At 43.7% G+C, this 13,808-nt stretch overlaps 1 protein-coding gene across 1 annotated transcript; it reads right to left on the bottom strand.

The window, feature by feature from the left end:
- Window positions 1–3,393: 3,393 nt before the first annotated feature.
- Window positions 3,394–13,398, bottom strand: RRAGC (Ras related GTP binding C). Its single transcript, XM_005140237.3, has 7 exons — window positions 13,101–13,398; window positions 10,541–10,744; window positions 9,653–9,852; window positions 8,709–8,823; window positions 7,726–7,868; window positions 6,245–6,393; window positions 3,394–5,447 (listed from the first exon to the last, which is right to left on the bottom strand). The coding sequence occupies exons 1-7, from the start codon at window positions 13,365–13,367 to the stop codon at window positions 5,296–5,298; spliced, it is 1,230 nt and encodes a 409-aa protein (XP_005140294.3). The 5' UTR covers window positions 13,368–13,398; the 3' UTR covers window positions 3,394–5,295.
- Between the last annotated feature and the right edge of the window lie 410 nt (window positions 13,399–13,808).

The raw sequence follows: 13,808 nt of genomic DNA, 5'->3' as shown, positions 1-13,808 counted from the left end.
CAACACTGTCACAGCAGCAATGAAAAATGAAACAGTAGTACCTTTATTTACGTTCCCAAAATACCATTAAAACCATTCCCAGGCAGGCACAATCAATGTTATAAGACTCAAATTATGCCACTGCTTGAAGACATAAAAGGTATTTTGTTCAAGAAGCCAAGAAATTAGTAGTATAACAAAGTAGCTAAAAATGCTGTCGTGGTTTTTGTTGTGCATGAATTGCATAGCTGAGGAGGTACAGTAAGTGCCTGACAATGACGTAATGAATCATGAGCTGGAAGGCTTATTTGCCCCGAAGTGACACAAAAACAGGGAATTAACATCAAAGTAGCTTATATTCAATACAAGATCTATTGCTTCACTTCACAGCAGGTTTTAAACTCAACTGTTAAAGGATGGAATATTGATCTACACCTTCGTGAAATAACGAAACTTGAATTTTTAAAAAGCACATCTTATTTGCTGTTTCAGTGACATTTCATGCTGAATATCTAACATTGAATTCTTTAACTAATATTTCACCCTAAACACAACCATCTAGGTGAATAACATCAACAAAACAGTGGCTGCTTATGCCCAGAAAAGTCAAAGCTTTCAAAGCAAATATCAGAGCAAAATAGAATATTTTTATTGGTTACTTATACTCTACAGCTAGCAGAGCTAGAAATATCTTATAGCATTCACAGACCTGTTCAACATAAGAAGCACGTGAACGTCATCAAATCCAAGTGCTCTCTCAAAGCTAGATGAGATCAGCCCCAGCTTTTCCTACCTGAAGGAAAACCATGAGGATGGAGACCCATCATTCTCTGGGTAACCTGTTCCATGTACTGCATCACCTTCCCAGAGAAGACTTTTCTTCCTTAGCATGTACTCTGGAGTGCCCATGCTGCAACTTGATGTCACTCTCTCTCATCATACCATCAGCCACTATCAGGAACAGCTTTCTCCATCATCTCTGTACCCCTTCATTGACATTAAAAAGGTGTCAATACAGTTGCAAAACCAAGATGAACAGTCATATTGAAAACAAGGAAACACAGTAACAGTTCTAGACATGGAAAAATACTGTTCATAACACAAAGGAAAAAAATCCTAACATGATGGATCTTGAGGGAAAACTTTGCACTTTTACTCTGCATATTTACTTTGCACTTGAACAAACTGACTGGAGAACAAAATGCTATTTATCCAGACAATATAATTTTACCAAATTTGCTCAAAAAGAACTCCAGCATTCAGAAAAAAACACCTCTATAAGTCCTTTTTAAAGGCTACTTCTCCCCTGCACCCATTTCCAACGGTCAAGGTAGAAACCTGTGCTAGAAAGGCAAAACACAGTGGGGACAGGAAAGGAAGGCAGAGGATGGCCTCATGGCTCATGGCAGGCTGCTGGAACTAGAAGCGCTTTAAGGTCCCTTCAAACCCAAAACATTCTGCGATTTGTCACCATTTCTGTGACATGCACAGTAGCAGGAGTGAGTAGAAACTTAAAGAAAGGGAAAAGAAAACGCTTTACCTGGTATACAGCCACAGCACTCCACAAAGCAGATGTAAAGAAGCTTTTCCTCAACTGCTCTGTGGTAAAAGTTTTCTCAGTCTTCAAGGCCAAACTGCAAACCCCTCTGGGCTCGTCCCAGCACCGAGTGGATGTGCTCTTGTCCCAGGTAAGCCCTAGGACAGACAGCAAGTAAAACGACTTCGAGAAACACAGTAAAAAAACCTTCTCGCAGGCGTGTTACCAGAGTGCCATCTACCGCGAGCAGGTGCCGGAGCTGAACAGCATCTGCTCCACGCTTGAGGGAACGGCAAATCTCTGAGGAAGGACTCACAGGGGTGCGGGAGGTACCTGTCCTGGCCGGAGGAACGTGCTGACCCACACCAGCCCCGCAGACGGTGACATGGGAGCGAGCATCCCCTCAGGTGAGGTGCGAGGTGAGCTGAGGTAAACCGCGGCCGCCATGACCCTCGCCGCCTGTGGAGCACCGCCCGGAGCGGAGGGACAGGTGCCTCCAGCGCCATGGGGCGCCCCCTGCTGCCTGGGCACGGCAGGGGGGCTCGGCCCGACCCCGGCGCTCGGCCGGCGGCTGTCATCGGCTCCCGAGGGGCTGCGGAGGGCGAGAAGGGAGAACCCTGCCCTCGGTGCCTCCTTGTGCTGCGGGAAGGTCAGACCCCGCTGCGTGCGGCCCCTCCGGTGAGCAGTGATCCGGTAACTGCGACCTCCGGAGGGCCTGAGGGGAGGGAGGGCTGAGGGGACGGGCGGGTTTAAACCGGCACCGAAAGGGTGCTCAGGGCAGCGCTGGGGTCCCCGTCCCTCGTTCACGCACCGGTAAACGAGGCCTCAGGGTCGTGGGTTAGCGGTGGTCTTGGCTTGAAGTTAGACTTTGAGAACTTAAAGGTCGTTCCCAACCTGGTTGACTCGGTGATTCAGGGCAGCAGACACCAGCTTGTATTGCTCTGCCCCTCAGCCCAGGCTTGGCTTTTCCCTCCTTTCCTCCTCACTAGTACAACATGGAACTGGAAACCCAGCCCAAGAGCAGCAACCAGATGGTGCTTTGAGAGGGACCACAGAAGGGAGTGCCGCAGTCAAACAGAAAGAGATGTTATTTAGGCCTTGAATATCTTATTTATCCATTCTAGATCTTATTTATCCATTGAAGAGCTTATTTACCCCTTCAAGATCTAATTTATTCCTTGACAATCTTATTTATCCCTTACTTATCGCTTAAAGGATTTAAATTCCTCAAATGGATTTATTCCCTTTCCCCCTTTCTGCACCTTTTTCCTCCTTAGCAGCATCAGTTCTGATTTGTTTGCAGAAGACAGCAGAGCATCTGTACCACTGCAGGTTCAGAAGGGAAAACAGGCAGGAAAGTGAAGCACTCATTGATGGTTTCCCTTTACAATTTAAGTCCTTCTATTGGCAAGATTGTGACCTTGCCTTACCTTGTCTCAGCATAGGAAGGGAAAACAGGTCCCTGCACAGGGGAGGAACTAAAGCACAATTCCCAAGCAGCTGATTTCAGCAGGAGCCAAAAACTGCTTTGTCACAAAAGCAGCAACAGGTGAAGTGACACTGCTTGAATAGCAGCATGACTTAAATGCAGTAGTGTTAGGAAGGACCTTACAACTGGTTCTAGTAAACTTAACAAATGTGCTGTTTGGTAGAAACAAATTGAACTTTTAGAGCTAGTATCGTGCTGGCAATAGTGAAAATAATATAAAGTCATCCTCTAAAAACCGAGTATTGAGTTTAAGGTCAGCTCTCACTGAACAGAAAGCTTAGGTTGACTGAAGCCTCATAACATGGCTTTATAAAACCTGCTTAAGCATACAAGTCCCTAGAGCCTGCTGCTGAAGTGTTTCCCCCTTGGACAGAAACAAGTGCAACGGTTTCAGCTTTTTTCATTTTATTAGCACAGAATCAGGTAGAGGGTGAAGACAAAGGAACGTACACGTGTACTTCGAACATGGAAAACTCACTGCACAAATGGGAATGATTTCTTCCTTCCTGGGCTCTTGCCAGTTACTTCCTCTCACCTTGAGTACCAGAACACTGGGATGGGGCTTGCAAGCCACAAAACCTGATCTTACAAGCCCGCAGCACTTCCTAAGAAAACCCTGCTGTTCCGTTACCAAAAAGGGGCTCAGCCTCAGTTCAGAACCACTGAGTAGAACTGCTACTAAGAGACTTTAAGGAGAGCACTTGAACTCCCAAGTCTCCTAGTAACTCCGGGAGCAGATCCTTTATGTATTTAGTATCGTACAATATCTTTAAAACAAAGGAAAAACATTTACACAGCATGTGCATACAACCTAATGTTAATGCATGTATATTCTTTTTTACATATTTTGATGAAAATCCATTCTCTAAGCACAGAAGCAATCCCGTGGTTATTTGTGACCACATAAATACATCAGTTGCAGAGACTGCTTACGGGTACAGGTCTTCTTGCAGAAACTTTTATAGTGGCACTTTATATAGTCAGTTGGTCCAGTGGCTTGGCAACACCAACACACACACAGGGACAGGTAAAAAGAGGCAAGATCTTTACGGGCCAGTAGCTGAGCTTACTGCATAGCAAGGCTGATGTACAGTATGACATCTGCAGTAATAATACCAATACCAATAGATTAGATTAAAAGAATTCAGATATACTTCCCGTAGTATGAAAGCCAGCATTCACAAAATCAGGAAAAAAAAAAACCAAAACAAAAAAACAAAACCCCACTGTTCTATTTGGATTGCATGGCGACAAAAAAGGTGTTTGCCACAGTACAGAATCAACACTCTTTCAAGGTCCAGTATTATTAGTAGGTTGTGGCACACTGAAATTTAATTGCCATGCAAGGATAATGCCCTCAGACATTTTCCTAGGAATTGTCTTGGTTATCAGTGAGGGTAGAGAGAGATCCACCATCAGAAGCCATTAACTTCATAATTTTTCCACTTGGGAGCAGCTGAAAGTGGTTGCTTTACTCCAATGGATGGCAGACATTCCAGTTTAGTTAGCCATGCATTTGTTTTGTGAATAGGATTAATCACACAGATTTATAACATCTGTGTTTTTGCAGAAGAGAATAGGTAGTTTATTTCTGCTTTTAATACTTCCCTTCCTTCAAAGGGGACATACCAAGAAGCGTGGTCTGAAAGCAAAGTATCACGATCTCTTAAAACAAAGCTCCAGGTCAGCTCTCCAAACCACCAGAGAATCACTAGAACAGAGCTCTACCTTGCATCCACTGAACGAGTACAGAATCCATGAGGATACTCTGAGCACATCAGTAAGAACAAGAATTATTTTATGGAATGATTTGTGAGACCAGCCCCACCAAACAAAAAGCTTGAGTTTCACAAGCCTAAATAATGCCACCACTTTTGTTGTTCATGACAAAAGGGTAAACTAAAGCAAAAGTGGATGTTTTATAGATTAATCTAAAAAAAGAAAAAACCCAAACAGTTGAGCAAGTGACCATTCAGTGTTTCACCCAAAATTCATTCATTTGTAAGTTTTGACCTGGCAACCAGACTGTTATAAAACAGAACTCCAAACTGAAAACCCACTGCTCTTGCGATAAAGCTGGTTTCAAACTGGCATTTCTCACTCCACTGGCCTCAAAGTATTTTTACAGTAGTTGCAGTTGTCCAACATGAGTTACAAGCTGCTGCTCCACAGTTTGCGCCACTCTTCTCCTGTGAAACATTACTTCAGGCTTTCAGACTACTCTTCTCTTGTTCCACAAAAATTTGGAGTGAAGAGCTGACAAGTCTATCCAGGGCCTTTCACTCTCCTCTTAGACTGCATTCCTGGGTGTGCCATTGTGAGTCACTGCTTTCATATTTGAGGCGCTTGACTGATGGTTGCAGATTCTGTGGGAGGCAACACCTACCTCAAAGACTTCATGAATGGCTTTGCGGAAGCAATGAAAATTGTAGTCTATCAGACCTGTCAAGAAGGAAAAGAAGGGAGAGGAAAAGCTGTGCTCAGCTTGGCACATTTACGCACTCAACAGAGCTTCAAAATGAGTGTGTTGCATTTAACCACCAGCTATTTTGCGACTTATTTTAGTATGAACTTGGATCCAGCAGATTTAACAAAGTCTGACTGATGCCAGTATTTATTTAGAGTATCTCAGTTTTATAAAAAGATACTCATTTGGGATGCAGGAAGTATATTCATAATTAAACAGCAGGTGAGAGGACAACACAAGACTACCCCCTAAAAACAACTAGTACAGCACAACCATCACTTAAATGTTATCTTGCACTTTATGACATCGATATACATCTTAACTGCAGCAAGGAAAATATTGAGATTAAACACAGTACAGTTATTAAAAGAACATATTATCTTTTTATCTTTTTAAAATACCAAGGGAAGGACTGGCATGATTCAAATCATACTTTGAAATTACACTGTCACTCCTACCCTGTAACATATGCAAGACCACTTGTACCACCATCCCTACAGGTCCAAGTAACTATATAGTTAGGTACCATAGCAGATGGTAGTGATACAGGCCACATTAGCTACACAAGTCATTTCAGCAGAAAGACAATGACTCATGAGAATAAAAATAAGAGCTCTTTACCTATCTCTAGGAAAAGAGAAAATTCCTCCCAGAAGAAACTAAACATATTTAGTTACACAAAAATGAAGGTGACTTACAAAGTCATATTAATGTATTTTATAGTTGATAAAAAACATTAGATAAAAGCCACGGAATGGGGGGAATTCCTTACCTTTGCGTTCAAAACTCTCTTCTCTAAGAATGCAAACTAATGCCAAAAACTTTGTTACTTCCTTTAAGTACAGGACTGTTGTGTTATTGAGCTTGATAATTGCCATTGATTCTTTATCATAAGCACTTCCAGTGCCATCTTCCTTTAACCTAAGAAAGAATAAGTTAACACAATACATAATCTGGTATGTTAATATCTAGTATGTTAGTACCTGTTAAATGCAGTTAAAAGAATATTGCTCATACTGAATGGTGAGCAAGTGAAGAACTTGCAATACAGGTCTTAAGACCATTATCACACCTTAAGTTTCTCTGGAAAGCTGGACCTAAACAGAGTAAAGGCCTTCACCAGTCACTGTACTAGCTGAGCAGTTAAGAGGAAGCTATCAGCATTTATTATTTTGTTATCAAACTAAGATCTATGGATGTTTAGGGGATACTGAGCTTACAGCTGAGCATTCTTAATGGAGGTAGTATATAGTACATTATATACAACATACTCTATGGCATAGTTTACCTTCAAACCAGAGTCACTGCTACTCACTCACTGTCTCACCAACTTTACAGTGCCACAGTAAAGGTATCAAGCAATTAGTCTGAAGGTTCTAACACAGGACTTCTATGTAGAAATGTCAATGGAGAGACAGCTCAGCAAAATTACTTCTGGTAAATTACTACAAAGGTTTCCTTCATGAGGCTGAGGCATGGGTATAACAAGGAGCAGGACATTTTTTGGTCTTAAACTAAGGCAATCTGCATTTACAAGAAAAGATTAGGATGCTGCTTTCTATCTGCAAGTTATTAATTAAATACTGCAAAGCAAAATGATGTATGACAAGCTACTTCTAAGCACTCACTTCTGAAAAAAACAAACCAAACAGTTACACAACCCTGGGCTGACCATCAGCAGACAGCCTATTAAGTGTTGTGGTATTTCTTGGCAGCATTGTATTTTCCAGGCTACAACCACAGTTCTAAAATAAGCTCCTGCTTCTCCAGAGCCACTTCAGAAATCCACTGTGAAGTAGAATTCAGGGGTAAACTGTGAGAAACAAGCACTATGCACCCCTCAGAGGCAGGCAGCAAGAAGTGAGTTGACCTCACAAAATAGCAGCACGTCTCAAAGCCACAGAGTGTAAGTTACATTTTGGAGATACAGCATGCTACTGGCCCCAGTTATGTACAGGTATTAACAGCCTTACACCCACCATACCAAATGAGACACAGCAGTATTCACATTTTACATTAAATACTTGACTTACAAGCATCAGATGGCTGTCTAAAACCAGGAGTAGAGGGAAACAGAGTACAAATGCTGGATCCAGCTGCCAAATTATTTGGCTTTATTCTAGTTGGTTACAGAACCAGTGTGCTGTACTCAACAGCATCTTGCTGGAGGACACAGCCAGCACCACTTGTGCAGTGTGCAGCCTATTCTACAACTTTTAAGGACTTTTTTTCTAAGGAGTGTTCATCACTTACCCATATATACAGGAAACATCTATCACTACATCAATCATGTCACAGCACAACTCATATGACTGCATGTCCACAGGGGAACTGTCTGTTGCGATGTAGATTTTGCTGACTACATCGAAGAGAAAAGCCTTTTCAATGCCTGAATTCTTCAGAAAGAGAAAGGATTCGAATTAATTTTTTTAAATAACTACATTATTAACGTCTCAAGTAGGATTCAGACACTTTCACATTCTTAAGATCAGGAAATGGTTTAAACGTAACTGAGAAGTTTAAGACAGAAACAATCATTAGAGCATATAGTTAATAAATACAATACCCTTGTTGCTATAGCACATATCAACATCACCTTCCAGTTGACAAAAATAAAACTGGGGACTCTGATAGAATTCTTTTTAGTTTATTATTAGGTTATTACAGACAGTCCTTTACCAATACAGGGGGAAAAAGCATTATACAGTAGTGTGGAGCAACACACAGCTCCCCTTTATTACAACTGCGTTTTATCATGTCCACACGGCTGCAACAGCCTCACAGACATAACTTAAATGAGACAGGCTACTGCAGCCTTGTCTCTAGGGTGATGTTTTATTTGATTTAAAGTATACACCAGCAAGTTTGTGTCACAAATTCTATATAAAATGCAAACATTAACAGAAAAGGGGCAAAAGTCTCATAGGCCACATGAAATAATTTAGTTCAAGGACAAGTTCATATTATGACAAAAGTCTCTTGTCAAGTACATCTACGTTAGACTACTAAGTGCCTTAGCAGACTGATGAGTATACTGTGCTGGCAGAAAACTTCCAGACAACAGCTCTAACCAGCCAGACTGTTCTTTGGCAGTATTTAGGGAAACCACATAAACCACACACCAGTACAATCTGACTGTGGGAAGGAGCTTCTAATACAAGTAACTGGGATAGCAAAGCACAGAGGGGCTCACTTTCCCCATATTTCACTCCAAGTTCTGTTAGATTAACACTTACTGATATAAAGATATTTAGTAGATTTTCCAGCGTTGGCAGTTGTGGAATAAGCTTCTGTACCACTTTACTGAAGGCTTCAAATATTGAATGGTCATAGATACTGGTCAAATAAAAGCTGAGGGAGGGAAAAGGATTAAAAAAGAACAAAGCTCCAAGAGTTTTCAGAACTGTAATAGAAATGTTGAAGCTATGTTTTCTAACATTCAAGGCTGATGATTTAGCTGGGATGCCTTTATCACAGATGTAACTGGCCACAGCACCAAGAACCTCATGAAACAGATTTCCCGTGTCCCTGGGAGACTGGAGTACAGACAGAAAGATTTGAATATGCTTCACAATAGGCTTAACCTCCAGAATGCTTATCACAATGCAAATAATTGACTAGATTTCTTCAAGTCCTATTCCTGCTCTTCCACTTTGTTCACCAATAGATACTGGCAGTACTTAAAAGCCCCAAGAGAATCAAAACAGCAGTAAAACCAGAGAACACATAGCTCCTTTTGAAAGGTGCTGGCAGAAGACACCTTAAAAGTGAGCCAAGCATCAAGTAAGGGACTAAGCTTTTAAACCCAAACAAAAGCCAGTGCCAGCCAGGATCAGAGGGCAGACTGCTTCCCCTCTCCCTCCCCTGCCCCCTCCAGGCCACATGTACAAATTCAGCCTGTTATGCTGAATTAAAAGTATGCAAAAGGCCCTTGAATTATTGGTGAGTTGATGAATAAATCCATTGATTGGAATGTGATTCAGTAGTCTGCATTATTTCAGTCAGCCCAACAGCTGAGGCTTGGCCATAAATTCAGCAGTGTATTTTATAACAAGAGTTGGTGCAATATTAAGAAACTAACAGGCCTTGCTCCAGCCTATCCAGTAGTACATCTAAAAGACCTTTATCTGTATGCACAGCAGCAGCAGTGGAATCACACATGCCAGAACCTTTAACTCACCTAAGGTGAAGCTTTTCAAGCCCAGCATCCGTAAGGTCATCATTTGCCCTCTGATGAATATCCCTCTGAGTTTCTATTTTATGGTCATCTGATAAACCATCAACTTTATGAATAAAAACTTCAAAGTTCATTTCTGGGTTGACCTTGTAGGCTTTTGAAACTGTAATGTGGAGTCTTGTTAAAGCTTCCATGTAGTCATCCTGTAAATCAGTTTTGGCAGGAATGAATGACAAGGCTTATCTCCAATAACTATTCCATTCTGCACAAGGACAAAATATTTCAGTGCAAGAAGTTCCCTTCTGTAGCTAAACAGAAGTATGGGAGAGTAGCATATTTTGGAGTGTCAGAAATCCAAGTAGCTTAGGTTCTGTTATGTACATTAAGTGACCTTAGGTATACAAAGCTCAGCTACGCAAATAGGCTTCAGAGCAAAAGGGCAGGTTACACTTCAACTCCAGCAAAAGGCGATCCCCAAGATGGTCCTACCAACCAGGTACAATTACCTAAGTTCATTAGAAGCTACCAGATACCAAATAGTACCAGGACTTGAAATTGTAGGCCAGAGGTGTGCTGTTATTAAATGAACTCCACAGCAGTCAACAGCAGAGGGAAGGGCTAAGTCAGACCATCTAGCACAGCAGGTTCTCTTTATTACTGCAGAAGTGTAAGCTCAGAGCACTCGCCCCTTCCCACTCTCTCCACCAGAGCGTATGTTCCAGTCACTTCACAGAGATAAAACCACGCACCCGAAGTCAGATTCCCAATGCATCCTTTCATACATAACAGATGTCTTAAACTTAGATAAAAATACATATTACTGGCTTCTCTATTCCTCTCACACAAAGCAAAAAGGAAACTCCCTTGTGATTCTCAGTGATTTGCATTTACCTGGGCATCAATAACATATATTAGAGCACCAGTTCCTCTGAAGATCATCTCATAATCAAATGTGGGATCAAAAAAGTCCATCTGTCCAGGAAAATCCCATATTTGGAAATTCACAAATGAACTGTTGGAAATATCATCTTTGTAGATCTTGTTGGTACTTTCCAAGAACAGAGTTTCATTTGGAGACATTTTGTGAAACACCACCTGGTAAAAGAACACAAATAATAGTCTTGACTTTAGAATGTTAGAAGAGACCGGTGAAAGTCCTGTGACTTGAACCTTACAAAGAGGTTTATTCATTCTAAAGCATACATTTGCCTTTTGGTAAAGAACTTTCTGCATCAGCTGAGGCAATAACTTCCCCTGGACCAAAACCAAGCAACCAGAGTTAAACCTTTTCACAAGTCTAAATAACACTGCTGCTCAGACACACGCATCACAGTTACTGTTTCATCCTTGCAGGTCTAACACAGGACTTTCCAATTTGTCTGGATCAGCCAAATTCAGATCTAATACAAAGCTACCAGGTTAATGCAGCAACTATGAGCTTTAAGACTGGAGAGGAAAGGTAACTCCTAAAGGAACCTTTGCTCTTAGTCTGGTGTCAAGCATTACAACACAATCAGCCTGATCCTAACTACAACAGAAGTGTACAAAAATAACATCTGTTTTAGAGACCCAAATAGCTGGGTCGATTAACAACCAAGTTATGTTTGCTGACCCTCTCCTTTCAAGCACCCTAAGGAAAGGATGAAACCTTGCACTCCAGTTGATAAACACTACAGCCGCACAGGTGAGAAACCATACTCACTGCTACTGCTCAAAAAGCCCCACTGTGATTTTAGCCCTTCCCTGAACAAACATAACTAGTACCTATCACCCCAGCCTTCTGTGGGGTCAACAGCAATCCTTGTGTTCAAGCAACTCAATTTTATAAGTTACTACAAGTGTAAGGTGTTCAAATGCCAGGGCAGCAAAAACAAAGATGTTTCCTATATAGTGCTTGGTAACTTATTTTAATGTTTTCCACCGTTACAGAAGTCACCCATTAAAGAGCTCTAGTACAACAATTACTGTCAAAAAACTGCAAGACAAACCACTCCACCCCCAGCGTAGCTAATGGATTGCTTGGTGAGATTCAAAGTAGGACGTCAGCCTACATTTTTAAGGTCAAGGGAAAAATATTCAGTTCCTCAAGGCTAATGTTTCATAGAATCCCAGACTGGTTTGGGTTAGAAAAGAGCTTAAAGTTCATCCAGCTCCAACCCCTGCCATGGGCAGGGACCCCTTCCACTGGAGCAGCTGCTCCAAGCCCCTGTGTCCAACCTGGCCTTGAGCACTGCCAGGGATGGGGCAGCCACAGCTTCTCTGGGCACCCTGTGCCAGCGCCTCAGCACCCTCACAGGGAACAGCTTCTGCATAATGTCTCACCTCAATCTCCCTTCTCTCCCTCTTTTAGGGTTCACTTTTTTCAACCACGAATAATAGAGGAAGATCTCTGCTTTTGCTGCTGGTCTACAATTGGTGCTGTTCACATAACTAAAGACTTAGAAAAATACTATCAGTGCAGCCACTGCATTTGCACATACAGTGCAGGCATTAGGCATGAATTACAGGGAATAACTGGAAAGACTGAAAAGCAACAACAGCCCAGTCTGCTCCTGCTCACTAACAGATGTGGTACTTCTTGTAAACTTTGTCCAAAGACAGCAAAGCCCACAGCAGAAGATGCAGGTCTTCAGATCACAGTTTAGAACCCATCAGTCTAGTACTGTCTATGGAGTGCCAACTCATCTGCATGAGACTGCTAAAAGCAGCAGTGTAACAGACGTGCTACACTGCAACATCCAAAACAGGCTCCTCTGCATAAAACCTGTGCAGAAATCTGAAGGTTCCACACCTGCATTTGAAGAAAGCTTGAGGCCCCCAAGCCTGGAGCTTGAGAACCACCTCAATGCATTACAAACCCCTTGCCTAAAAAACAGGTCAACTTAAACCTTCATAATAGGGACTACAAATCCAAAACGCGCACTGAGGAGCAAAGATCATTCTCAGCACTACACTTGCCTTGAGCTACATCACAAGCGAAAACAGTTTTGTCTTGTTTTTATTAAGAACACAACTTCACACACCTACCAACAAATCTAGGGCACTGAAACTGTTTTATTTCCTCTCTCAGTGACTCTCTGCTCAGTCTACCGTACTGAAGGAAACCAGAAGCTGCCTCTGATGATGCGAAAGCAGAAGTCTCTTTCAAAGGACCAAAAGGCAAAACAACAGCTCAAGTCTCTTGAAGCGCTAAACACGCACCTGAACCGCACACGGCACTTTTATTTCTGAAGTGTTAAAGTGAAGAGCTACGAAGGCTATGACCTATGCTACACAACCGCTCTCTCCAGAGCTGCCGATCGGTGTCTGTCCTGGGAAACACGCGTCTTTAAGCCGGAGCCTCCCTTCGCTCCAACTTGGCCACATTCACCCACGTTAAAAAGCAGGAATCGCCTCAACAACAACGCAGAACGGAGAGAGCGCTGGGCCCGGAGCCGCCGCTGCCCCTCACCTTCTGGATGGAGGACTTCCCGCTGCGCCGCAGCCCCATCAGCAGGATCCGCGGCTTGGAGTCCGCCCCGGCCGCGCCGCCGCCGGGCCCTCCCGCACCGCCGCCGGGCCCGCCGGGGCCTGGGCCCCCCTCCAGCTCCGCCTCCTCCTCCTCCTCCCCGTAGCCGAAGTCCTTGGGGAAGGAGTCCGCGGCCCCGAAGCTGCCCCCGACCAACGGCGGCTCCTCCGCCGCACCCGCCGCGCCCGCCCCGCCGAACTGCAGCGCCATGTCCGCCAGCGCCCGGCCCAGTGCCGCCCCTGCGCCGTCAACCCACCCCGACAGCGCACGGCTCACCGCTGATTGGCTGGCGCCGAGCTCCTTGGCGCTGATTGGCTCAGCGCAGCAGCAAGGTAGGATGGCTCCGGTCAGACGACTCGAGTCACCTGACGGCGCGGCCGCACGTGAGCGGGGGAGGCGGGGCTCGGGCAGGGGGGGCGGTCCCATGGTGCAGCCAGCCCCGCCTCCGGGGTGGGCAGACACATAGTGCGGGCACAAGGGCTGCTGAAGGGGCACCTCCCTCAGTGAAACAAGGGGCTTCGTGCTCATTAAGCAGTCATTAGCTCTCTGTAGGCACCATCTGTACGGGCAGGCAGCTGGGCTGAGGCTGCAGTAAGTATTTGTTAAGTCATTCCAGTCTTAAGCAAAGGTTCACACGACTCAGCTGCTTCC

This window comes from Melopsittacus undulatus, chromosome 14 (assembly GCF_012275295.1).
Source record: "Melopsittacus undulatus isolate bMelUnd1 chromosome 14, bMelUnd1.mat.Z, whole genome shotgun sequence".
NCBI classification, from domain to species: domain Eukaryota; kingdom Metazoa; phylum Chordata; class Aves; order Psittaciformes; family Psittaculidae; genus Melopsittacus; species Melopsittacus undulatus.
Note: the sequence above shows the minus strand (reverse complement) of the source record. Positions and strands in the feature narration are given on the sequence as shown.